At 35.8% G+C, this 27,198-nt stretch overlaps 1 protein-coding gene across 2 annotated transcripts in view; it reads left to right on the top strand.

Annotated features, from left to right (window-relative positions):
• Positions 1–27,198, top strand: part of TARBP1 (tRNA guanosine 2 -O-methyltransferase TARBP1) — a 41,148-nt gene that overhangs the window by 13,031 nt on the left and 919 nt on the right. Inside the window, exons 11-29 of one of the 2 annotated variants that reach the window (XM_076334135.1) lie at positions 793–889; positions 1,190–1,365; positions 4,586–4,683; positions 7,351–7,512; positions 9,168–9,361; positions 10,052–10,307; positions 10,392–10,580; positions 13,901–14,100; positions 14,240–14,311; positions 15,426–15,546; positions 16,922–17,032; positions 17,591–17,740; positions 19,628–19,714; positions 20,616–20,812; positions 21,955–22,036; positions 23,414–23,585; positions 23,834–24,025; positions 24,990–25,114; positions 26,294–26,430. In XM_076334135.1, coding sequence (XP_076190250.1) covers positions 793–889; positions 1,190–1,365; positions 4,586–4,683; positions 7,351–7,512; positions 9,168–9,361; positions 10,052–10,307; positions 10,392–10,580; positions 13,901–14,100; positions 14,240–14,311; positions 15,426–15,546; positions 16,922–17,032; positions 17,591–17,740; positions 19,628–19,714; positions 20,616–20,812; positions 21,955–22,036; positions 23,414–23,585; positions 23,834–24,025; positions 24,990–25,114; positions 26,294–26,430 — 2,818 coding nt within the window. Of the gene's footprint in view, positions 1–792; positions 890–1,189; positions 1,366–4,585; positions 4,684–7,350; positions 7,513–9,167; positions 9,362–10,051; positions 10,308–10,391; positions 10,581–13,900; positions 14,101–14,239; positions 14,312–15,425; positions 15,547–16,921; positions 17,033–17,590; positions 17,741–19,627; positions 19,715–20,615; positions 20,813–21,954; positions 22,037–23,413; positions 23,586–23,833; positions 24,026–24,989; positions 25,115–26,293; positions 26,431–27,198 lie in introns of those variants that run through there. The other variant, XM_076334136.1, reaches the window with a different exon arrangement.

The raw sequence follows: 27,198 nt of genomic DNA, 5'->3' as shown, positions 1-27,198 counted from the left end.
CCTGAAATATTTGTTTAGTCCTTGGTCTATATTATCTGTAATTCCATGGCAAACATCTGTGTTTCACTTCTAAAAATTTATGTTTGTAATTTCCTGGCTCGATTTGAGTCTTAGCTTATAAGCAGCTCTGTGGAGGGAAAAAAAAAACAACAACCATGTCCAGCTGCTTGAACTGGACTTCCAAAGTGTGTTTTGCTTTCTAAATTCCCAAAGCCAAAAACATACCAGTCAAAAACCCCTAAAAGCAACTTACGTACTACTATTTAAGAAACAATTTTATGAGTATGATGATGTGGTCCTGCATAGAAGATCGATGAAAAGAGAAACTTCAGTTAGGTTTTTTTATTTCTTTTTGACAGAATCGTTTTAGTTCTTCATATAACTTTTAGCTGATCAAAATCACAGCTGATGTTTCTGACGAAGCATAGTGGAATTATGTTCTCAGCTACTTCATTTGAATATGCTAATGTATTTTTAAAAGCAATAGAAAAGCCTGTTGGGAGCTACTACATAATATATGCTACTACATAATATGACACCTTGCCTAAAATTGATTTCAGCATAGAGGCCAATGAGATTAGCCTCTTTGAGGCGTAGAGGAAAAGCAATTGTGTTTGAGTTTAGTTTGTATCTAGATAAAAGAATGCAAAAAATTAGTAGTAATATTCTTGTTAGCATTAATTGTTGTTATACTACTAATTTATTTTAATAAGTTAGAAAAACAAAGATTTTAAAAATTAATATGAAGGTATTTTTTAAATACTGTGGAAACCTTAAAATATCTTTAATCAGGAGAAAATTGCTTTATGCCTGACTGGTTTGAAGCTAAGCTTGTCGCAACAGTGATTTTGTTGGCTGCAGACGTGGAGCACATGAGGAATAAATACAGGTAAGTATGAAATATCTTGTTTTACATTTCTCTCTTTTTCAACCCCCCTACTCCTGAAGGGTCCAGTAGAAGCCTGATCAAGTCAGGAAGTTGTCCGTCTTTCTCTGTAGACTTTTGGTCAGCCTTAGACCTTGGTTCCTTAGACCTTGTGCAACTGTTGCTGCAAACATACTGCGTAACACTTCTAAAGATACTTAAGTGACCTGGAAACGTGTGTCCTATTTATTTCCATAAGTGACTTCAGCACTTAAGGCAGATACTCAGAAGAAGACTTTCTTTTTAATTTTTGTTTTTGTGTAGTGGAAAAAGCAACATAGAATGGATTGAACTAGAGGCTTTCTTGAACCCTCTTCTGGATGTCTTGATGAAACTTGGCAGTAATGCTTACATACCAACACTGAAAACAGATAAAAGCCTACAGCTTCTCTTGAAGTTATTGCAGACCCGTTCGTTAAAATGTTCCAATACACAAGATGGTTAGTGATATCTTCAGTATACTGTGTCTTATATTAATTATAGTCTAACTAAAAATAAGGTACTTAATGTTTTAAGGCTATCTTGTCAAATTATTACCAGCCTAGAAGTGGTAAATGTAAAAGTTGACAATCTGGCATATCTGTTACAAAACTGAGCTGTGGGTCCAATCCTACAGGGGCTTTTCTGAAGGTGTCCCAAGGACTGGGAATTGAGAATGTGGAAGCCCTCTGAGAAAGCAGTTGTTACCCATTAGGATTAGATTAGCAGTTAGTTAAAATTTGGAGAGTGTGACCCTATTATAAATATTTATAGGCCTATTCTTTGCCAATGTATGGATTCCATAAATCATCTAGACACTTCAGAAAGAAGTTAGTACAGAAACCCAGCCTAACCTGCTTAGTTCCCCCAGGTTCAGGCAGAGCCCTCCCTGAGTGCATAAAGTGATCCTGCTAGACATGCTGTTTTCTGAGTTGACTGGTAGATACTTTTGTCTCAACTAATGCTGTTTAGACTGCAAAAGACAGGATGCCTCTGGTTATTTCACAGTGTTAGGCATGAATTTCAGTAGGCATGCTTAACTGGCTTGCTTCAATTTGACCTTAGTTAAAAAGCAAGGCAGTTAAGAGGTGCCCACTTAAGCACAAGCCTGATGACCTGACTGTCTGGGAGTTCTGCCCCCGCCCCAGATTGAGCATTTTAATTTGTAGACCTTTCAGGAGAGTCTGAACAAAAGCTATAGAGTTCTTACTACTTTTATTAGAACTTGGTCAATTTGTAACCAGAATAGATCTATAATTTTTTTTCCTGAGAGCAAGTGAAGAATTGCATTATTTTCATGAATTAGGATGCTGAACTGGAACAAGAGGGATCTTGGCATTTGGTTCCTGCTTCCCCAGATTGTTTCGGGATTTTTTTTCAGTATTTTTATAACATGAAATACAAGAGTAGTTTTGGAGCAGAAGCCACAGGTCTAGGCTCTTACATGGAAAAAAAATTATTTCGGGTTCTGCATCCAGGTTTTGTACAGATGTCTAAATGCAGCCCTGAAGTAAATGCTTAACCTAATTTTAAGAAGTGCTTTATACAGTCACCTCCCTCTTGAATTTTAGCTGTTTGACTGAAATACTGAGAACTAATTATGCAACCTGTTAAAGTTCATACTGCGGGGTGGTCTCCGACTGCTTGGATTCCTTCAGGTGAAACTAAACTGGAAGATGTGCCCCAACTGCCAGTGTCTGTTCAGTCCACAGCATGAGGCTAGAGCAAGGCTGAAGCAGAACCCTCCAAAACACGTGCGAGCGCATGTTAAGTTTTTAGTATCAAGTATTTAACTCTGTAAATCATTTTCTTATGTGCCACTGTGCTTGCTAATGTAGATGTATAATCAATGGCTCCTGCCTTGAGAATTTTGATACCTGACTTAACATGTTAAGTTCTGCTGACAGAGTTCTTGAGGCACGGCGAGGCTGAGCATTGCAGCGCCTCTGTCCTTCTGAACACCCCCATAGGTACTCCAGTACAGCTCATCGTCAGCAGAGACTTTCAAGAGGCTTTCAGAATTGGACTTGCAATATTATGTCTTTCTGTGTTAAGTGAAACAAGGATTACTTTTCTTATATTATTTTCGACAATGTTTTTGTGCTTCTTCCTCCTGCACAGGAGAGCCAAGTAATAGATCTTGTTTCCGCAGCTGTGAATTGACTGTGTTGAGGGGCGGGAAGAGTGATGCTGTAAAATACAGAAGTTTTGTTTCTGCGTTGGTTGAACAGGAGGTGAAAAGTCCTGTCTGTCAAATGGAAAAAGGATAAAATGGGAGGGAAGAAGAAAGGCATTTAAGCTTGTAAAACAGAAGTAATAACAATTGGGAAGAGTTTTATTTAAGAATACCTTAATGGGGATAGACGTGTCTGCAATGCATGTTAAAAGCAGCAGCATTTTTCTACAGATTTTGCTGTCTGTACTGTTGTTAGACTTCACTATTTTAAACAGTAAGTTTTTGCTAATAATTTTTTTGACAGTGTTACAGAGCCGCTGGTAGTGAGTTGGTTTTTACTGTCTTACATGTTTATCTGAAGAATTTCTGCATTTTAATTGCAGAAGATGTTTTAGTGATTTGAGACTTACGGTGAAATGGGATAATAATCTGACATAGCTAAACTGTTTGTTCTAAACAAATTAAGCATTAGAAATGCAGTCCAATGAGCTGTTTTAATAGAGAGCATTGAAAGTAAGTACAATATAGATTTGGAACTTCTGGAAATACGTCCCTTTATATTTCTATCTTTGGAAGGTCTTCCATTTCATAATAATTTCACTATGTGACATGTAACTCAGGGTCACCTCCAGAAAAAAACAGCGGATAGAACCTCAGGGTAACTCTCCTAAATACTGAAACTAATGACTGATATTTTTAGAACAAGACGGTCATGCAGAGTATTTTAACTCAATTTTCATATTGATACGTGTTATCTTTGGCTTTCAGCTAGCCCTTACCCTTGAAGCACACATTGAAGTGTGCTTGCGTTTAAAAATGTTTTACCAGAGTGACCTACCTCCCTTGTGTAATAAACTTGTGTCTTTTCATTTGTGAAATGCTATGCATGTATGGTATACTTTGTAGCCTAGCCTTTTCTTAAAGTATCGCATTTTGTGTTATAACCTTGCGGGTTTTGTTTACAATGTAAGCCAGGAAGCTACTTGACTGAAATCTTGTAAGATTACCCTGTATCCAAAGCTGAATTATTTCTAAACAGAAAAAAAAAAAAAAACCCAAACCCAAAAACCAGCTTTCACTTCTGTACATACTAGAAATGGATAACTGCATTTTTCTCACATACAATAATTGCTGGATATGGAAACTTTTGTTCTTTATTAAAAAGTAAGTTCATTAATGAGCTGTTTGTGCAGAGGGTTGGGAATAGGACGAAAGTGTGCATTAAAAGTTGGAAAATTATGCTTTGGTCTTCTGGCTTTGTGTGGTTTTTGGTTCACTAATTCACATTAGATCTCAGGAAAGCATATCATCTGGTTTGATTCTTTCAGCCCTATGGCTTACGCTGCTAAAGAGTACAGAGCTGCTTTAAGGTATTCTTAGGTATTTGAATACTTATTACTGTATAGCTTTGACTCTGTAACTTAATTAAATCTGCATGATGTAATAAATTTCTTAAGGAAAGTGTATTTCTGTATGTTAATACATTTATTTTTCTCTTCACACAGATGGGGTATTGTTTTTCATCTGGAAATCTCTAATGACAGCTGTGGAGAGTATTCTTGAATTTGTTCTCCGACGGCTTACTACAAATGAGTTAAGCACTGTAAGTAATTATTACGAGACATACTTGGGTGTAGTTTTGCTTGTTAATTTGATTTACCAGCGTTCCTAGTTTTCATATCAAGTCTTTAAATGCCTAGAAATTCAGTTTGCATAAAAACACTTGTTAACTTTCTTGAATGGGCACAGTAAGAATACAGAAAAAAAAAAAAGGTGTCTTGACAAGTAGTGTTTAGTGTCTGTAGCCCATATTCCTTGTTTCTTCTCAAATCTAAAGAAGTCATACAGTGAGAAATCATGAGTATCATATCATGCTGTACTGTATCTACTAGTACCGTTGTGGACATCAGATATTTGGAGACTTTTAGTACTCAGCCCGGTTAACATCTTTATTGGCTATCTTCCACTGTTTGTTCTTTGCAGTGGCCAGTGTTTAACTTTATACCCCAAAGAAACCTGTGACTTTTGAAGGAAAATGACTTGATGGTAGAGGAGGTTGACCTCTTTAAAAATACCCTGTTGAATGTATGAAAGAAATGCACTGCTGCTTAGAGAGAGAGGAGGTACATGTTTCCTACTCTAAAGAGCTTTCAAGTCATGTTAATAGAAAGACACAAGACATGTAAAGCAAAATGTTTACAGATGTTTACAGATGGAGAAAGAGGAATTAGAATGTAATGTTGGTGAGGAGAATTATGTTATTTTTGGAAGAAAACAGATCTGAGAAAGAGGGATTGGTGGAAGTTAAAAAGGAGGCTAATTCTCAAAACTCAGAAGCTCAACGAAATGCAAAGTAGGAACTTTGAAAGCGAGGTAAAAATAGATTAGGAGTTTGAAGAGAAGGATATGGAGTAAGAGAAAATGAAAAGTTGTAAGATCTTCACAGTTCTTTTAATTGTGACCTTTAATTGTGTCACTTTTAATTTTATATCATAAAAGGCAGAAAACCAAAATAGAGATTTAAAGAGAAGATGTCAGTTTAAAGATTGTTAATTTAGTGGACTGCATTTGGATAGACTACTGGGGAGAAGGGAGAAGACCAGAAGGATTGGAAAGGAAGAGGCAACTGTGATGCGGAGATGGGTAAAGTGGCATTTTTAGAATTATTTAGTGAAGAGTGAGTTAGAAAAGACAACCATGGCTTCATGGAGAAAGTTATATGGACAAGTGTGCAGAAATGATAATGAACAGAAGTCAGATTTGCTTCTTGTGTTTGGGAGAGTGTAAAAAGTCTGTAAGTTGGTGGGGAAATGAAAGCACGTGTTTCTGCAAGGGTGGAAACTTAGAGAGGAGCATGGGGTTCTGGGGTGCTTTCTCAGAAACAGCATGGAAAGTACAAATTGAAGGGGAAATGCAAGGAAAGAAAATAAATCTGATAGTGGACAGTCCCCAAAACATGAGTGTGATGGAAGATCGATGTGAAAAGTGGTCTGTGTTAAAGCAAAAGTTAGGGTTGAATCAGGAGAATGGCTTCTGAAGGTAAGTGAAAATTCAAAGGTGTATTTTCTCGCAAAACTAAAGAAGGAAGAGTTCTTCCTTCACACAGTTCCTTGAGTGTATGGCTTTATATGGGGGTGGTTTTTTATGATTGTTGTGGTTTAACCTGGCAGGCAGCTAAACACCACACAGCCATTCGCTCATCCCCCACCACCACCGGTGGGATGGGGGACAGAATCGGGGGAAAAGAAAAAAGTAAAATTCATGGGTTGAGATAAAGACAGTTTAATAGGACAGAAAAGGAGGGTAAATAATAATGATAATGATGATAAAAGAATATACAAAATAAGTGATGCACAATGCAATTGCTCACCACCTGCTGACCGATGCCCAGCCAGTTCCTGAGCAGTGATCACCCCTTCCCACCCCCGGCCAACTCCCCCCAGTTGATGTACTGGGCATGACGTCACACGGTATGGAATGTCCCTGTGGCCAGTTTGGGTCAGCTGTCCTGGCTGTGCCCCCTCCCAGCTCCTTGTGCACCTCCAGCCTTCTCAGTCGGCAGAGCATGGGAAGCTGAAAAATCCTTGACTAGTGTAAGCACTACTTAGCAACAACTAAAACATCGGTGTGTTATCAACATTATTCTCATCCTAAATCCAAAACACAGCACTGTACCAGCTACTAGGAAGGAAATTAACTCTACCCCAGCCAAAACCAGGACAATGATATGTGGAGAAAAGTTGCAAATACAAAAGCAGAATAAAAAGCCATAAAACAAGCAAGATATAGCCATGAGATAAAATGTAGTTGGGGAAGAAGTGCAAGGTGCACCACTGAGTGTGTACAGGGTGCAGTGCTGTGCCATGTTCCACTAACTGAGTTGGCCTTGAACGCTGCTTCTGATACTCAGGCTAACTCAGGTGTTTTTACGTGGCATTCCTTTGGGCCCAGGAAGGGAAGTTAAGTAAACTTACCAATTAAAAGAAGTGGAGATTTCTTTCAGAATTTCACACTGCCTTTTCTAAGGCATACTCCAGAACCATAAAACTAAAAGAACCTGTAAGATAAAAAGATTTAAAAAATAAAAACACAAACACACACCACCCCCTCCCCCCGAAAAAAACCCTCCCAAAATTAAAGAAAAGGTTGTCCAACTGTGATGACTGCTGTTGTTTTCCTTCTGCTGTCATTGTTACTGTTAGTTTTCTTTCTTTTCAGTTTGTTTCCTCCTCTTAATGCTTCAGTTTACCTTGTGTTTCCTCATTTTTAGCTTGGCGATCTGGATCGTTGTGATCTATACTTAGCTTTAATTCCAGAGATAGTGAACTTGTGCTTGCAAGTCAGCTGGAAGAAGGTACCATCTATCAAGAATTTCATTTTGTCCCTGACAAATGCGTCTATTCGTAATCTTCAGGAGAGAAATTGTGAAGAGGTAATTTAACATTATTTACAACAGTAAATGTTAATATAAATAAGCCAGTAAATATTAATTAAAATAAATATTTTATTTCTAATGCTTATATACTATTTAGATGATATATAAATGATTATAACATACTATAAATACAACTTAATATACAAATATTTATATTATAAATAAATTTTTATACCTATCAATATAATTATAAATAATATATAATAAATTAATAACAAGTTTGTGTGAATATGTTATGTGTCTATATATTCCCTAGCACATGCATCTTTAGTTGGCAGTGTAATGCTAATGTAAAATATTTGTAGCTAAGATTTTTAGTACTTTTGTTTTCTTACATTTCATTTTTTAGAAGTCTATGTAGCTAAAGTAAAACTTCAGTTGTAATAATGGACTATGTGTACTCAAAAGCTTTTTCGTCAAATATGAACCAATATTACCGAGGAAGTATACTGTTAAATGAAAATGCGTTTTGTATTAATGATCTGTTGAATTTCCAAGCTGGAACATGCAGAGAAAAAGAAATTATAGAACTCAGCATTACTTTGGCTTTTTCATGTAGTTACGTTCATTGTCCCATAGTTGTACGTATTAGGCTAGTATATCTGAGATAGATATATTTTCAAAAGATAAAGAAACATTAATGACTTCTGTGAAAGGAGGAGATTTAAATTAAGATTTGTTGGGCGGTATAATCTTTGGTATTTTCTGGGTTGAATTATTGATCAAGAACAGTTAATAACACATTAAAAAGATCGTAAGTATTTAATTTGCTAGGTTTACTTTTCTAAGGAAACAAAGATCAAGACTTAATTTATTTTTTTCTCCTTTGGTTATGTGAATTGTGTACTTATTCCAGTAGTTTCAAAGCAAACATTTTATGATTCAAACTGTGCGTTTACTGGGGGCCTCTACCAACTTCTTTTGAATTCAGTGGAATTATATTGTCATTAAAATTTCTTCAGTTGCACATATAGTACATCTTCAGTTTAAGAAGAGAAAAGAAAATGCTGAGTAATTACAGATGAGAAAAATCTTTTCTGTGCTCTAGACAGCTGAAAGTAACTTGAAGATGTTTAAATAACATTGAGCTTTTAATACTGTTAGGGAACTATATGCTTATTGACTTTTTTTATTGAGACTTTTTATTTCATGCCTCTTTGAATATATGCGTTTATCACACAAAATAATTGTAGTAGGTGTTGTGACCTTTTAGCCTCTTGAAGCAGTTAGCATGTCATATTCCAAATTTCAGCTGTCTTGTTGCCCTGGGTTTCTGACTACATGGACCCACATCTTTTTTTTTTTTTTTGTCTAATTGCTATCCAGCAATATATATAAGCTGCTACCTGGCAAGATAGAAGTGTTCTATCATAGTTGAGCTAGGCGCCTGCACTTAATGAATAAGTGACTGTAATTTGCAAGATTTATACTTTTTTCAATGCTTGTAATTTGTGATTGATAGCACTGACCCAGCCAAGCAAAGCTGTGTTATGCATAGGGTAAGTAAATAAGGAAGTAGAAGGATGCAGAGTTGCTACCTTATGATGTCTGAGGTGATACAAATAGGATTATCAAATGTATCCGTAGGTTATTTGTATCATATTAGAAGAAATCGGTGCATGTTTGTTCATGTGTGGTTTGGTTTTAATTAGGAGCCAAAGCTTAAAGAACAAATTAAGAAAGTAGCTAGCATGGCTTCACTTACAGCAGTTTGTGAGATAATGGATCAGAAACCTGAAGCACACCTTGAATCTCTGCCTTCTGTGGATGCTCTGAAGAGATTTATTTCCTTTTTTCAATTCAATGAAGTATTAAAGAAGCCATTGTACATTGAAGAAAAAAGTAGGTATGTCTGTGCTATAGCTTCAGTAATTTTCCAGCATAAATTTGATTAGCATGGAGCAGTGATTAAGATGCTGGCTTTTCCTGTTCTTTTCTTTGATAACTGTTTGTCAAGATAAAATTGAAGAATTCTGAACACAAACTATTCATTTAGTTGCTCTTTTGTCTCAACATTCAGGTTTTAGAACATTAAAGCAGCCATAATTGATCAGACCAAAGGTTCTTTTGCACAGTCCTCTAGTGCTGTGAAGCCAGAGCTAGCTTTGAACATTGCTTATCCTTATGCCAGCTTAAATATACATACACTGCACAAAGCGATAGCATGTATGCAAGTGAGTTGAAACAGAAATTTACTGTTGGGGAAGGGAAGCCTAGAGCAAGCCTGAGGACCAAAAACCAAATACTTGGTTAACAAAAAAAGACAGTCAGCTTATAGTGATGTTTCCATTGAATGCTCTCCCAGATTTTTATGACTGATGAGACTGCCTGAGCCCAGAACTGATTCTTCTGCCTTTAAAAAACTTTTATTTGTAGATTTCTCTTCCATGAACTTGTCCAATCTCCCCTTGAACCTGTGTAAATTTTAGCGTCTTGAAGTATAGTGAGTTTGTACAGTTAAGCTGTTCCTGGTGGAGTAGCAATGTGCAGGATAAATTAATACAATATATATTTAAGAATAATATTCTCCTTACAGCTTATGCGAAGAAACAACATCTCAAGGATGGGGGAAAATTGTTGCACGCTATGTTCGTGACCAGTGGATTTGCCTTCGTTTCATTTTAAATTCATTTCCAATACTGGCTCAAGAGTATGAAGAAACTTCAGAAATGTCATTATCTACAGTTGAAAGGTCAAGAAAAATTCTGGAGTCTGCATTAGAAGCCCTAACTATTCTTCCTTCAGACAAAGTTTTACCTGTGTTCGACTGCATGAAAGTCCTTGTTCCCAAGGTGAAAGATAAAACAGCTGCACGATATTAATAGTTTTGGGGGTGTTTTTTGTCAAACGTAACACTTTCTTCTCTTTGTTTTCAGCTTCTGGACTCAGTGGAGTCTCTCTGCATAGAAGCATTTGATTTGGCCTGGAAAATTATATCCTCTTTGAGCAACACACAGCTAATATTTTGGTCCAACCTAAAAGCTTTTGTTCAGTTTGTCTTTGACACTGAAGTTCTAGCTGTTGCTGCAAGTGCAAAGGGTCAAGCATATGCCAAAATAAAAGAGGTCAGTTTAAGAATTCTTTTTTGGGAAGTCAACATAAATTTTATCTGGATCTAAAAATGTATTTTACTTTTTATTTTCCCTTCAGCTATTGTCACGAATTTTTCATTTCCAAAAAGGTACTAATTTGAGAGTGTTAAGATAAGAGATCTGATAATTAGATTGAGGATAAACAAATACATCGTTAGTTCTTGTAAGACAGAAAATGAAAAGTACTATTTCTTTGATTTTTTTTTTTTTTTCAGACTGTTCAGTATCTTATGCGTTCAGCAAAATGGGGTTTTTGGTCTTTATTTTTACATTATGCACTTCCTCTTGAATATTTTGTTCAGGATTTGCCATGTGAACTGTCACAAACTATTAATATTCTGGAAGAAATACACCTTTTTCTAATAGTTTAGTCTTTATGAAAATACTTTCTTAAATGAAGAGTTAGAACTGTTCAAAACTTTAATAGATGCTATTGAATAAGCCAACTGCTTCTTTAAAGGCGCTTTTTTTTCTCTGAGGGTCCAGGTGTAGAAAACATAAAAATCATAGTCACCTTAGAGTTCAATTTAATACTGCATGGTAGAGCTGCCTCCATAGTTAAGAAGAGAAAAAAAATAATTTTTACTGTTTTTGTAAGATGAATGCAGCTTCCTGTACTCCAAAAGTTCTTGCGTATGTCATGGTGTTCTTTTTTCATTTTGAGTCACTAAAACTGCATTCAGTACTGGGATGTTAGTTCATCTTGGCTTTATACGCTGCAAAGTTGTTTTCTGTTTCTTTTCTAAATAATCTTTCCTGGGTTTTTTGTTTTTTTTAGCTTCTGAGCATCAATTAAATGTTTGTGCAGAACAGTCCACAATGACTGCAAGACTTTTACCAGAGCAGTAATACATTATAAGTTACCAGTATATATGTATGCTTAGACTATGCTTAGACTTACGGTCTCATGCGCTGCTTTGCACTTAGCACAGAAATCATACTAGGCAGGGTTGCAGTTTTGCTTTGAAATTACCATAAATAGCTCTGTCCTGGTGTCACGCTCCTAACTGTAAATAATAGCAAATGTCTTGGCTTAATTTCAGTCCAGACACTCCAAAATGATTTTTTCTAATAAAATATAGAAAAATGGACACTTCCTAGCAATTTAAAATTGCTGTGATATCCCCATATTAGCCTTAAGTATCTTAAAATATAGTCCCATTTATTTTCTCTTTGTTCTTTTTGCAAACTTCAAATGAATGTTACTGTCATCTATTTTAAACAGTAGACAACACTTTGCATTTGTAGTCTTAATGTGGACCCAAGCCAAAATAAGATACATATGCAAAGATGGTAAAATATCTCTTCAGTTCTAGGAATCTGTTAGCTTTTTCTTTTAATGAATATCTGTAACGGATAATTGTATGCTCAGTGTGGTAGTAACTGATGAGCTGTAGTTAGGTTTTTTTTATTTTTCTTTGATCTTAAAATTTGTTTAAATTCTTAAATTACTGTCGTTGCATAATGCTTAAAATACTAACGCTGAAGTTAAGTGTGTTTTGCCAATGTTGAGAGTCTCGAGTCTATGTGACAGCTATCCCATTGTCTGCAGTGGGACATACCATGACAGCAGGCATCAAGGAGGTAATGAAGGTCTCCTATACTCAACAAAGGGCATCTGGTCGAGCCACCTTCTGCCCCTTCATAAGAAAATGAAGATAAAGTTCCCAAGCAAGTGTCTACTTATGTATATTCTTATCCCGCTCCTTGGCAGTCTGTATTGCCATTGACCCCTTATGCAATGGCTATATAGTTTTAGCTAAAGAGAAAGAAAAAATGGAACTGCCTGATACTGATTTGTCACAGAAGCATAATTTTAATTTTGTCTACCACAGTGCACTCTGTCTTTTTAATAATAGTTAGAAGGGGTGGAACAAAGGGGTATTTTTGAGCCAAAAGAGGGAATATTGCTATGGTAAAATCCAGAAAGGCCTCCGCAGAGGTGCCCTAGAGCATTGTGTTCTTGGGCTTCGTTTCTTCTGCTGCTTTCTTCCTTTTTCTTTGTGACTTACTCAAATGTTAATTGTGCTAGAACTTAAATTTCTTAAACTTATTTTTTGTGTGCTGGACTTTTACTGTATTAATGAAACAATTGAAAAGCATTCCAGGATTTTGAGAAATGTGTAGTAAATGTCATGCTGCTTCTCCTCGGGTGAAACACAATAGTTGAATTTTGGAATTATTTGGAAAGTTACAATGCCTGTCTTTGCACTAAAAGAAAAGTTTGAATTCTTTGTAAAAAGACCAAATGTTTCTAGGGTAGGTTCTCCCCCCCTCCCCCCCAAAAAAAAGCGTTTCTTCAGAGTGCATTCCAGTATTTCAATTTAGGCTCTTCATGAGCTTCTTGGTGCTTTAATCCTTAGCAATTCAGAACAACTTTCTCTATAAAAACAGAGTTACTGTCAAAGAATTGTCATGTTATCAAAAGTATCATTTTGGAGCAGGGAAGAGAAGAAGCTTTGTCTTGTAAGAGCTGTCACACCTTCTGGAAAACCATTCTCATGGACAGGTCTAATTAATGTTGTCTAAAAAGGAATTTATAAAAACCCCACCTGTTCGTTCTGAATCTCCCTGTCCTCTCCTAAATGCTTGCAATTTCTTAGAAGAAAATTACTTTGTAACTGAAGTTTACTCTTGCGCTTAGCCTAATGAAGGGAGTAGGAAAGGAAAATTTTGGGGCCATTTTTCTTGTTTTGTTTTATTTTTCCCCTTTTTGGGACCATTTTTCTTGTTTTATTCTCCTTTTTGGAGAAGTTCTAGATAGCTGTTTCATAGGTCTTAAATATGTCCCCCTCAAAAAAAAAAGTAAATGTTTTTCCACTCTAACTCAAATACGAACTTGAACTTCAACATGAGTGTAATCCTTATTAAAGAAGAGAATTAGTGATACGGCTACCTGTGGAAGAAATTTTGTTTAATGTTCAATTTTTTTTTTTTCTAAATTGGTAAGGATTGATTAAAAACACCAGGTTTGTACTCACTGAAGTAAGCCCAGGTGCATTTGTTCCAGTTGACAGGAGATTCATGTAAAGCATCTGGTGTTATATCTGTTTAAGCAAAGATCGGTGCTGTCTTCTGTTAACATAAATGGGTACTGGGCCAATTGTTGCCCATTCACCTGCCCTTAGAATCAGGGAATTGTAACTAGACTGAAGACAGCATTAACCTGAGCAGGTCTAGGATGCAGAAGAAGATCAGACCTGCTAAAATAGATATCACTGCAATGTTATTCTAATAAATCTAACACTTCTGAAAACTAGATTTTGAATATTTTGTCATCTTCTTCTTTTCAGATAATTTTCAAGCTCATAGATATGTCCACTACAAAGACTGGAGTCTTCAATGTAGTCCTTAGTCATTGTTGTCGATCTTGGGTATTTCCCACTGTTGATGAGAGAAGTGCCTTGACAAATGCTTTCTTAAATGCTGGAAATTATTGTGAACTTATCACTGAGGCTTGTGTCTTTGGAACTGTATTTAGGAGAGATCAAAGGTATAAAAAAAATCTTCGCGATTATATTTGTTATAATTTTATGCACTTCATTTTCTTTTAAACTTTGAGATAATTATTGAAATAATTTTTGTATGCTATTCTGCTAATTTTGTTGCTTTGTCTTCTTTCATCTGTGAAGACTTACTCAGGATGTGCATGCCTTCATAGAAAATCTTGGAGAAAAATGTGCAGCAAATGTTGTTACAGAAAGGTAATGATTTTTGAGGATACATCTTACAATATTTGGTCTGAGTTGTGTCTTCATTACGATTGATGCTACAATAGGAAAGATGCTGTTTTTGAAGTCAGCTTCTTATGAGTATATTCATAACCTTCTTAAATATTGGTAAAAGGGGTATACATCACACTGCGTTCATAATTCAAATACAAAATTTAGAATAACGTTAAGTATTTTCAGGAAAACGTATCCCATTTGTTAACCTGAATGGAAGTGAAATAACTACTTCCTCATTGTTTCACCTCATGAAAGTAATACTTTTTAGGAGGCAGATATTTTACCGAGTGCTGATATGTACCTCGTCATTGTAGACAAGACAGTTAAGAAACTCAGGCTTTAATGCAGCCGGATTTGGAGCTTGGCTCTTTAACATTGGTTGTAGGCCTTTTTAGCTTGCATACTGGCAATAGGTTCTGCCTGCAGTTTTTGAAACAGGGACATTGGCTACTGGATTATTGAACTTTTTTTGTAGCTTCGCTCCCACCTTTACTCAGTGGAAGAAAGCCAGGGAACCAGTCTAACGTAGTGCTTTGGGAAATGTTAGTATTTGCTAAAACCCGAGTTTCTAAAAATCTACTACCACTTCTAGTTCAATACCCCTGTATTTTCTCCCAAGAGCTTCTTGGTTTCCAAATGTCTGGTTGTGACAGTCTGCAGCTGTGTGATGCTTTGTTACCTGTAATGTCATTAATTCTACTCTTGGCATTAATTATTTCAGATGTCCCTGAGTAACTAATAGGAATCAAGTGTTGTTTTGAACTAGAATATTTGACCAAAACTGTAAGCATAAATTAGTTGTTTTAAGATTACAGTTTACAAAAACTTTTTATGATACAGCTGTTTCTGTAGAAAATTATTTTAAACACTTCAATGCTATTAAAGACCCGTAGGTAGAAACGGGGGCAGGTTGTCTGGAACTCACTAGTTTTCTTCATCAGCAAGGATGAACAGACCTTAAAATTTTGGTTCTCGGTATTTGCATGTTGTCTCACTACAGAAAAACTTGTTCAAGATGATGTTTGGTGCTTTTTTATAATTCAGGAATTATCTTTATGTCTGACTTATTTTTTTAATTAATATTTTACAGTACAAATCGAGATGATCACTACGTTCGGGTTTGTGCTATTAAATTTCTGTGCTTGTTGGATGGATCAAATATCTTGCATAAGACGTTTATGGAAGACATTTTCATCAAACTGCTTGATAAAGTAAACTTCATTTCTCTTGGTATATAAATGTAATGTTAGTACAATTATTAAAACACAAAGTATTTACAGTTGTTTGTATAGCCCATCTAGATTTGCCTAGTCGTATACTTTTTTTTGTTATGAAACAGGAGTTAATTCAGCCAAACTAAAATAATAAAAATTGTCTTTTGGGTTTATTTCTCTTTTTAGTGGATTTTCTAACTTCATGGAACATTACCCAAATTGTAACCATTGTTCCATTAAGAATCTTCCTTTAGGCTGCATTTCGAAGCACCATATTTCACTTTAACAATTGCAGACTACCTCTTGAATTGAGACCACTGTTGTCTCCTTGGAAGACCTTTATAAATAGGATTAATGGAGAAGGGTTGGGGTCTGATTTTCATTTATATCATAGCTGCTTATGCATTGGCAGTAGTGTAAAATCAGTGGTAAATTACCACAGCTGCTATCAGAACATCACCCATACATTCTGGTACTATAGAATTCTGCTTTTGTCTGAAGAACAAGAAATGGGTGGTCTTTCATTCCTGTCAATTAACTACTGGAGAAAAATAGTTAATATTTGTGTTGCAAGATTGGCCAAGTGGGAGAAGTGAGCTTTAAAAGTTATTTCCTTACTTGCTTAAACATGAAGTGTAAACATGTAAAAATAAAGTGTACTTGCATTTTACTATTAATATAGGACTTGGATCACCAAATAATTTTCTTTTTAAAAAGTTAAGGAAATAGTTTTGTGTGTCACATATTTTGAAGGCCAAAAGAGAGCACTTAGGGAAAGAATCTAAGCTATATGAGAACGTGAATGTCAAATCTTTGTAAAGCACCATTTATCTCATCTATTTTCTTTCGCATAAAACATCTTATTGCAGAATATCAATTTCTGTCTCAAAACTAGAGCTGTAGTTACAAGCTGATGTAATTGATAGCATGACTAAACCCATTTTTTTAAATGTAGACACTAAAGTAGAAATGTTTTCATTTACATACTCGTCTCTTCACTTAGGATCTTTAGTTCTTATGTATCTAAATGACAGCTTGAGTCTTCGTGCTCCATTTTATGTAGTACTATTTTAATTGTTCGTATACAGTAGGTGCTGTATATTCTTCAATCTTCTGCTGTCTTAATAGCTACCATTTTTGTGCTCTTAAGTAAAATACTAAGTGGACTTGTATATTTTTTTCAATTTTCCAAACTTCTCATGGAAAAGCTTAAAAATTTAATTCTAAATAAATGAAATTAAAATATTTTTCCGAACTTTAATGCTGATACTAGCTGTGCAGTAGATGGTGCTTTCTCAGTACAGTGAAGTATATTTCCATGTATTCAATTTTAAAGGAAGAATAGGTAATAAACCTTTTAATTTGCTTTTAGGATGAACTGGTATCCAGATCTAGAACACGCTACTATGCAAACTCTTTACAGCATAGAATTAAAAACCGGGTATGGCAGACACTCTTAGTTCTTCTTCCAAAGCTTGACCAGGTATTGCTCTTCACTATGAATTCTTAAATTAATAAATAAATGAATACCTACTTTCAAGAATAATTTGGTGTCATGCAAACTGCATATGTTAAATTACAGCAGGGTATAAAAGGCATGCAATCTCTGCGGCTGATGTAGAAGTTTTGTGTAGTTTCATTCTTTCAGTCTAAAGTCACAGATTTATGATGTGTTTCTAGAGGTCACTGAAAACTGGTTCTTGGATTTGTGAATTATAGGAGACTAGATTGTTCCTCTTAAAGCTAGCTAAAACTCTGTACTGACTATCTGATTTAAAGCTTTTCATTCAGTAAAAATGTTGCTACTTTTTGAACACTCAGAAAATTGAGAAATTTTAGTTTCAGCTAATGCTTCTTCTTAATAAAATATTTGAAAAGTATAATACAGAAATTAGATGGTTCTAAAATGTTTTCATTTGAGTATTAAAAATATTTCTAATACTATGATAAAGCTGAGACCATTCTTTTATTCAGAATTTTTTTCTTCATGGAGATAACTCTTAACAATATACTAAATGATTATCTGATTTTGTTTTCTCAGAATTTTTTGTGTGGAACCCTTGACAAGGTTTTCCAGGCTGGATTTGGTAACAATCAGGCATCTGTGAAATACTTCATAGAATGGATTGTTATCTTTAGTCTACATAAATACCCCCAATTCCTTGATAAATTTTGGGATTGCTTTTGCTATGTAAGTAAGAACTTTAGCATTCACTTGAAGAGTAATTTGAACAACGAGGGTACAGTTTGTCTTCCTATAAGTCATTTTCTATGTATTCCAATTTTCCTTCAGAAGCAGTGGGTTGTTGAGCAGATAAAATTAACTCAGAAGTGAGTCTGGACTATAGTCTGAGACATTTAGAAATCTGTCATATAGAAGTGGCTGAAGACAAGTGAATTCTTCCAGTTGAGAGATTTCCTTTTACAATGTGCTACTCTGGTCAGAGTAGAGCTGGCATAGTGAGTCAGAGTTCTCTGTGCCGTCGCCAATGTAAGAGCCGTCAGGAACACATGGATGCCCTAGATTCTGAGTTTGGGAAGATGCTGCAGAGTCACTTGTGGTTTCCACACCCAGCTTTTGTCTTATGCATCTTGTTTGTCAGTGGGAACATGACTTACATAAGGCATAATTCAATTTGCAGCTTTTAAGGTGGACTTCTCTCACAGTGGAGTTCTGTAATGTGGTTCCAAAACTGGAGACAGGGTTTGAATTATGGTACCCAAAAGTCGTGAAAGGGTTGACTGAGAAGAACTGACTTGCTAGCATTTCATTTTTATGTCTTGGGTTCTTCTTTAAGTGATTACCCGTAAGAGATGACCTGTATCAATTGTCTTTACTGATATCCTTGAATTTGTTAGCATTGTACATTTGGGCTGAGTAGAAAATGTATGTACTTGCATCTCCTCCGGTGTAGAGGAAGACATGGCTTGCGGCGCTGCCTCTGCTGAAGCTCACTGCTCATAATAGTTAAATGTAGATGTCTTCTTGCTTATCAAACAGCCTAGTTGCTACTGTAGTTTTTTTAAAAGCCAAACAGTAGGACAAGAATTAAATAGAAAAATTGGAAAACTGTATATAGACCCTTTTTGCCCAGAACCAGGAAGGTTTTTAATACTGCTCTGAGACAACTTTGCTTGCTAGTGATGTGTGCTGTGGTTTGGGGGGGGGGGGGGGCGCGTGTTGCCTTTTTCTGTGTAGGGGAAAAACATTTCTTTTTCAGTTTACAACTTACACTTTTTTTCAAGTGCATAAAGATGGCTTGTCATGTCTATCTGAACTGATGAAAAGTGCTGTAAGGGATGTAACCTTTTCCTATTTCAGGGTTCCTTCCAAGAGCTCAGGCAGTTGGAATTGCTGTCATCTTAGTAGATGATAATCTATTGGATCAAAGCGATCTCATGCTGATAACAAATGTACTGAATCACAGTGGGCCCGTTCAAACAAATGGAGCAAGCAGAAAACATGTAGATTTATGAAAAAGGAATACAGATTGTATTTTCAGAGGCTATCCTGGAAAACAGTGACTCTGAAAAGGATTGTCAGGATCATATTGAAGAATAAGCTGAACTTGCACACACAGTGCAATGCTGTAGCAAAATGGATGAATAGGAACTATATCTATAAAGAGAAGTGGTGAACAGAAGTGTGGAAACTCATTTCTTCCAGTACAGAGTGTGGGTGAGGCGGCTGCTAGGCTATTCGTTCTGCATCCGATACCCACATTTGTGATGACATGGAAAAGCACGAGCACTGAAAAGAATCCCCAAGGCTTTTATTGGGTTTAGGATTTTTCAGGGTGGGAGAGAGGGTAATACAGTGAATTTAGGTTGGATTTTAGCTCATTTACACTGCTGTATACTTCGTTCTGTTTGATCTGTTAGTAAAAAGCAAATAATATGTTAGGAAAAATGAAATCTTAATAATATGAACTTCATATTTTAGTAAATTTTGCTGTGGAAACATGTAGACTTTTTTAATAGTGTTGATATTGCATCTGCAGAACATGCTGTGAAAACTTAGAGGGTATAAAAATGTTTTATATATGCCTGTTTCTTGTTACATTCTCCTTTGCTTTAGGATGAAGAAAAGCTTAAAACAAGCATCTGCACATTTTTATCGGTGTTATCACACTTGGACATCGTTCTTCAAAATACCTCAGAGAAGGTAAGTTTGACTAAAAGTGTTCATTCTTTATTCAGTTGCACTGTGTATGGATTTCTGAAATAAAAACTATTTTTGCAGTCTATTTTCAAAACCTTTTTAATACCTACTTCCTACTAAGGTATCCTTTGAGATGGAAAACACTAACTCTTCCTGTCACCTCTGTAACATATTGGACTTATGTAAATTAGCTAAATGGCAGATGTTCTGGATATGTAGGGCCTTATTACCTGTGAGTTTTTCTAGAATAGCTACTCCAGTTTTAACTAAATACGTGGATGCACCTGGGTTTGTTTTTCTTGCGGCTCTTGTTTAATCTGCGTGAAATTGGGCAGAGATAACCTGGAAGAAGGTGATCTTTCTAGAGAATAACAGCACTCAAATATGGAGTTCTTTGGCAATATCTAGTCCATATTACATTTAGAATTCTTTATTTGGAATTCTCAGTATTTTTATAGAACTTTAAAATAGAGGATGAAATACAGTCAGATGTTACATTAGGTCAACTACTTCACATCTGTAGCAATCCAGGCATTTCTGTTGTGTGTTTTTTTTTACTGTTTGCATACATTTGCAAAATCAGCTTTTTAAAGTGCTAGAAAATCAGAACTTAATAGAGGTTTCCTTGTATGCAGAAATACAATTTTTAAAGCAAATTAATTTTCAAAATACAAGTGGGGCTGTAGGTCCGTGCCCTAGTGCGGAGGAAGAACGGAAATCAGGACCATGTTCTGAAGCCTGTATTTGCACATACGTGTACTGTTAAAGCTTTGGACTTTCTGAAAGGCTGGTTTTTGAGGAAGCCACTGTTTCTTGGGCTGCTCTTGCTTTTCTACTTCTAAATGGTATGTTAAGACTTAACGTAAATGAAAGAAAATTCTTTATCTTTGTTTTTTTTTTTTAGAAGCCGGCTTTGAAGAAAGCCCTCATAGTTGTTCTGCAGTGGTGTTTCAACCATAATTTCAGTGTTCGACTTTATGCGTTAGTTGCCCTTAAAAAAATCTGGGGTATGTGCAGAATGTTGCATGTGGAAGAATTTGAAGCTCTGACACCAGTTATTGAATCTAGCCTTCAACAAGTGGAAAACATGCATGGCACAGGGTTAGTAGCATTTTTCAGACTTACAGCTTAATATTGCTCTTCTGAGCCATTTGCAGCAAGTCTAATTTTCTAAAATAGCACTTGATAATTTCTCTGGGTTTTTTTTTTGGGGGGGTGGGTGGGTGTGTGTTTAATTCTGTTTAAAAAGAAACCAAGACTTGGAAATTGAAATTTAATTATCAGCAAAGAAAATGAATTAATAATTCAGTGTGGCATTACAGTCTGAAAGCACAACAGGAAAAACTCAAGGCATGTTTGAACAGTGTTCATACTTTAGGGGTCGGTAAAAAAAGACAGGAGTGCTTAATTTTTCTTACGTGATGGGTTTTGAAGCAATACAAATCATTCTTCCAAACTTCATGGTACCAGTTAATTCTCAAATACAAAATCTGAAATGTTTTCGGTGTTAATATTTGAAAAAACTTCTGTGGGAGAAAAATGGACAGGGAAATTAATTTTGGGTGATGATTAAATGAGTTTTACAGAAATGCTTTTCTGCTTACTGATTTGGAAATACAACAATTCAGTGAAATTTTGTACTATCTGTGTGTTTGTATGCTTTTTTTTAGCTCTGTTTTTAGGAGCTATTTAAAATTATTTAGAATTTCTGACAGTGTTGTCAGCCAACATAAACTTGGGACTGCTGCTGACAGGCTTTTTTTTTTTTAAAAACATTAGTATTCATTTCTTCGATCAGAGTCACTGTTAAATCACCCATGTCAATACATGGGATGGAAAAAAGTAGCAGAGAGCAGAGGAGGAGTCTGCTGCTTTTTTTTTTTGACAGCTAAAAGTTGTCACTGAACCATAGGCTAACACTCAGTTTCCTTCAGAGACCTAGATGGGATACCCTTTCTTGTGAAACTTCCTTCTTTCGATAATAGAATTCGGAGACATGTTATGGGCCTTTTTGAAACATAAATAAAACTTATTTCCTGAATGCTGGGTTTTTTGTGGGGGGTGGGTTTGTTGTTTCTTTTTTTTTAATGGGTCCTTACTTAATTGTTGAAGTATTTTCTTTCCCATACAGTATATAGTAAATCCAATCAGGTTGCCTTATTCCAATTTGACAATTTTAAAAAAAAAAAAATCCAGTATGTTGCCTTTTTTTGTGCATCTTCCATTACTTTATGCAATTGCAGGAATGCTAGAAGGAACTGGCAGCGAATCCAAGATCATTTCTTCTTTGCAACATTTCATCCACTGGAGGATTATAGTCTAGAGGCAAGTCCGAGACTATTGCTGATCATTGTATTTGCGTAGTTTTACAACTATATTTTTAACTTTCTCTGTATGTTCTAATGTAGGATGAATAATGATCAACTATTACTCATTTAAAACTCTGAAAACTTCCTTCACCTAAATTGTGATGGATTTTAGACTAAGACTGCAGCTTAATTCTTTAATTAATACTGTGTTAAAAACCTAGGTCATTCAAGAAGAGTTGTGTGATGAATGTGCCCATCTGTGTGGGAGTTAATCAGGTTTTGTATTTGTGGCTGGAAAAGTTACTTGTAATAACTGAAGAGCATCTACTTAATCACATGTAGTTTGTTAGGATTTTTGAGACCTCTCCTGTTCTTAGAAGTGACTTGAGGTTACTTAACTAAATTGTTGTTTAATGTGAACGGGATACAGATACATAACTCCTAGAGCATCTTTTTCAGCTATCCTTTTTGCCATAGCTTAAATAACTGAGAGCTGAATAAACGCCAAGGCAAGGCAGGCAAAAAAAAGGGTGCAGATAAAAATAAGAGATAGAGGAACTAAGCTGAAAATAGAAGATAAACATGAATGTGAAAAGGGGTACATGTGTTCTGGCACAAACAGTGCCACCTTTCAGAGAAGGAATTTTTTTCTTTTTTTTTAACTGATGTTCCGTGAAATATTTTTATGAACACTTAAATATGCTAGATATGACTTAGAAAAATTGGGAAGTGAAAATCCTGAACAAGGAAGAAGGAAAAAAAAAAAGCAAGGCTAATACTTGTTAAGTATTTAAATGTATTCGGGGTGCATCTTCACCTTCATCTTGAGGGTGCATTGGGATAAACAAAATGTCTGGGTTTTAAACTCTTCGTCTTATTCAGCCTTTCCTTTAGGGTGTGTTCCTCTTTGATAGATTGTGGTTAGCTGTATTGGTAGCGCTGAGTTGGATTTACCACTACATTTTAATGCTTTTTGACTATATTCCTTTTGACATCAAATCAATCCGCATTCTTTACTAGAAGTTCATAAGGGCATCTGAAAACTCTTTAGTGTTACATGTAAAATATTTTCACAAGACCTCTGTGATGAAAAGCGTAGCAGTAATTCTTTGGTATTCTAGAATTTCAGAACAGTAATCAATGTGGATCCTTAAAAAAGGTCTAATCAGAGAGGGAAAGGGACTAGATTTGTGAAAGTTTGGGATATCACTATATGTAAAGTGATGAATATTGAGAGATATATTAGTAAGTTATATCAAGTGCCAAGAAAAACAAGGATTAAAATCATAGAATACTAGATAAAAGATGTGTGCAATAAAATTACCAGAGGTTACTTTATTATCTGTTTTGCTTGCTTTAGTGGCTCTGCTAATAACACTGTGTTACATTGCAGACAATATTTTACGCTCTTCCCCGCCTGTCGGAACTTGCTGAAGATGAATGGATCTCACTCGATAAATTTGACAGATTCACTGACGTTCCTTTGCCACCAACATTTCAGTGGTATCATTCTCGAATGGAACTTCTTGATCTGAAACCAAGTGACTGGTCTCAGCAAGACATGGGTAAAATGTAGCTAATCTATATTAAATATCATTATTTGTATGTAGTAGCTGTATATGTCTGTATTCAATCTGATCTCTATGTTATCCTGCTGAAGTAGCTTTGTATCTATGTGAGCAGAGCATGTGCCATAAAATAATACTAGGTGACTAATGGTGTCTACAGTATTACCATTTAGATAATCTTCTTTACAGAAGCAGCAGTTTCACTACCGTGTGCGTAGCCGTATGACTAATACATGTTTTTATAGGTTCAAATTCAGTTGAAACGGATAGCCAGACCGAATGGGCTGATGTTCAGAAAAAGATTATACCCTGGAAGAACAGTACTCCTAGTTTAGACCTGGAAATGGTGTTTCAGGATCGTGCTGCTAAACTCGGAAAATCAAACAGCAGACTGATTGTGGTGGCTTCGCTTATTGATAAAGCTACCAATTTAGGAGGTAAGGTTGACTGCACATTTTTAAAGTTTTATTTTAGACCTTAGAGCCCACTTGGATAATAAGAATGAATTTCATCTTATGTTGATAATTAGAAATAAGTACTGCTCAGAGAAATAGATTATTATCCTGCAAAAAAATGGTAACCGAAAGAAATACTACCTGCTTCAGAAGAAGGGGTCTTCTGTAGTTATATTTTAATGAAAAAAAAAAAGTACTTACACATAGCATGCATTAATTAAATAAAACTTTGCGGTAAATCATGCTCAGTTTCTTTCTGTTTTTTAGATTCTTTGTTACAGTTGAGTTTTTCAGCTGTATGTGTATAAAGGAAACAAGTCGCTTTTACTTCTTTTTTTCCCTGTAACAATTAAACCAAATCTTGTAGAGCTACTAGTTTCTCATGACTGTTGGACAGGAAAGTGCCCGTTCCTGATTAAGTACTCCTTCACAATATTGTGCAAGCTGTGATATAATAAATCCTGCAAATATTTTATTGCATTGTGCTTGCTGTTGTCTGTGGTGAGACTGTTAATGAAAAACAACCCCACAAGCTGGTGCTGTTTGTATTGTAATGCTGTAATGTGTCATTTGCTCAAGCCTTTCATTTAACAGGTACTGGATTTAGAGCTTAAGCGTGTATGTGTCCATCCATCCCTGCCTAGGCTTTTACACTGGTCTGTTACTTTGTGTAATTAGTATTGTAGAAGCACGTTGTCAGACATAGTGCTTTTCTAATTTTTATCTTTCTGCTAAGTCACAAAACATTTTTTTTTTTATTCTGGTAAATTACATGGAACAGGGTGTGACTTGGAACAGACGTAAGAAGCACCTGAAACTGGTTACTTTAGTCCTCTATTTTTAATCATTTCTCTTTCGGATGCTTTGTCCTTTTTCACTTGCTAAAATATTCTGGCTTGGTGTTTTATTTTCTGCACAAAAATCACTTTAATTCTTCTGTTTGTAGGTTTATGTCGTACAAGTGAAATATTTGGGGCATCTGCACTAGTTGTCGGCAGCCTTCATTATATACAGGATAAGCAGTTTCAGCATCTTAGTGTTTCTGCAGAGCAGTGGCTCCCCCTTGTTGAGGTGAATGGAAACATTTTAATAGCTAAAAAGAGTACTGTACACTTGCAGTTCATCACATGCGTAGTTCAGAGTCTTACTTTTTTTCTCTTGCAAAATGAATTTTTTAACAAGCTCCTGCTGTTATCTCTGAGACTTAATGTTGAGTATTTTGGAATAAACTTTGGGTCAACCTCATAAAGAATTTTAAAAATACTTTTAATTTCTTATTGCTGTGATAAACTGATTATGTGAGCTGTCATTGTTACATCTTACTCTGTGTTTTATAGTGGTGTGTTGGAATTTAATGTTTATTTATGAAAGTTGAACACCATTTGTCTTGCTTGGTCCATTGCTTTTGCTAACTTCATGGGGATAATCTTTGAGGTTGCCTGAAGCTAACTTGTACTGAGCATTTAGAACCTATTATCTAGCTTATAAAAATGAGGGTTTCAACCTATGTTTAGTATTTGGTAGAAAATATGTTTGTGATATTTTATAATAATCTGTTTTTCAAGATCAGCTTTGTTTAAGTCATCTGAAAAATTCTGTGCAAATTTTTCTTTCCCCCCCCCCCCCTCAGTGTTTATTTTCAGCCTATTAAGATTTTTCTTCAGAACAAGATAGCTGTAGTGTGTTTTGCCTAAAACAGAATGCTGATGGACACATGTTGTCATGCCTAATCTCTGTACAGAAGTGTACTGGTGACAGAGTTTCTGTTGCATGAAGAAATTGGCATTTAATACAAATAAGCAGTTTAGAGAGTAGGGTGAAGACAACCAAGAAATTCTTCACTGCAAGCTATCACAAGTTGTAACGCAGGCATGTAAGGCAACTCGGCTTCGATACTGGCTGTTGTATTGTTTTAGGAAGGGATTCCAGGTTAAATAACAACTATGCACCTTGTCCCTGTGCAAGAGTGATTCTCCTTACATTCACACGTAAGGTTTGTAGCTGTCAGAAGCATAGAAAAGCCTTTGTTCATTGTATTCGTGGAGTACATTTTTGTGGCATTATTTAACCTTTTGTGCTATTGCTGAAGAGCTTTTAAAATCATAAGCTATGTGTATGGACAGAGTCTTTGGGGATAAAAGTCATTAATCTTAAACTGTCCAAGTCAATTGATTTTTTTCAGTAACTTCAGAAGTTTACAAATGGCAGTATTTATGTATTTCTATATTTCTCTCTACTTTTGATGGACAGGTGAAACCATCTCAGCTTGTTGATTATTTACAGCAGAAAAAAACGGAAGGCTACACTATTATTGGTGTGGAGCAGACAGCTAAAAGTTTTGATCTTACAGAATATTGCTTCCCAGAGAAGTCCCTGTTATTGCTGGGGTAAGAACACATGCTTTTTTGTAAATCTACCTCTTGCAGTCCATCCCTTCTACTAGTCAGAGTTTGGTCATATGAAAACCAAGTGACACTGGTAAAGGTGGCTTTAGAATGGGAAGTGGTTATGGAAACAGGAGAGCTTGGCTTTGTGTGCTAAGGAGTGGGAGGTATTGATACCTACCCCTGAACGATCCTTCTCCTCATACTTTATAACCTATCCATATACTACAAGTCCTTTTTTTTTATGGGTGGAGGTAGCAACAGCACGGACTATAGTTTTCCAGGTGTGATAGAGAGATCATCTGTTCACTTTAGTAATACGGGGCCCTGTGTGTGTAGGCTGCGGTGAGCTCAGCGAGAAGGAGTTGCCTGTTTGCCCTGCTGAACTTGGTGAAGAGGACCGGAGTGGAGTGGGAGCATGAATAGCTGGGAGATGTTTTAAAAATTAAGGATGAGACACAAGACGAAGTAGCAAGTTTTTGCAGGACAAGCAGAGGCTGGGACAACTTCAGAGAGAAGCAATAACCAGTTCCTATAATCAGGCAAGCCTCAGATGTGACAAAGGGGAGGCTACTTCAAGAAATCTAGAGGAAAGTGCCTACAAGTCAGAAACTACTGGAATTGCAGGGCCACTGAGTGAGACCAGGAGGAAGGGCCTGTCTATCTATCCTTTTAGGACAAAGTGAGCGCACATACCTGTTTTTCAAACCTTTTTATATGTAGCTTGTCTTCAGAATGTAGGTCTCATAATCACTTTGTTCTCTTCTAATT

This window comes from Aptenodytes patagonicus, chromosome 3, assembly GCF_965638725.1.
Source record: "Aptenodytes patagonicus chromosome 3, bAptPat1.pri.cur, whole genome shotgun sequence".
NCBI lineage: Eukaryota > Metazoa > Chordata > Aves > Sphenisciformes > Spheniscidae > Aptenodytes > Aptenodytes patagonicus.
The sequence above is the reverse complement of the archived record's forward strand: the minus strand, read 5'-3'. Positions and strand labels throughout refer to the sequence as shown.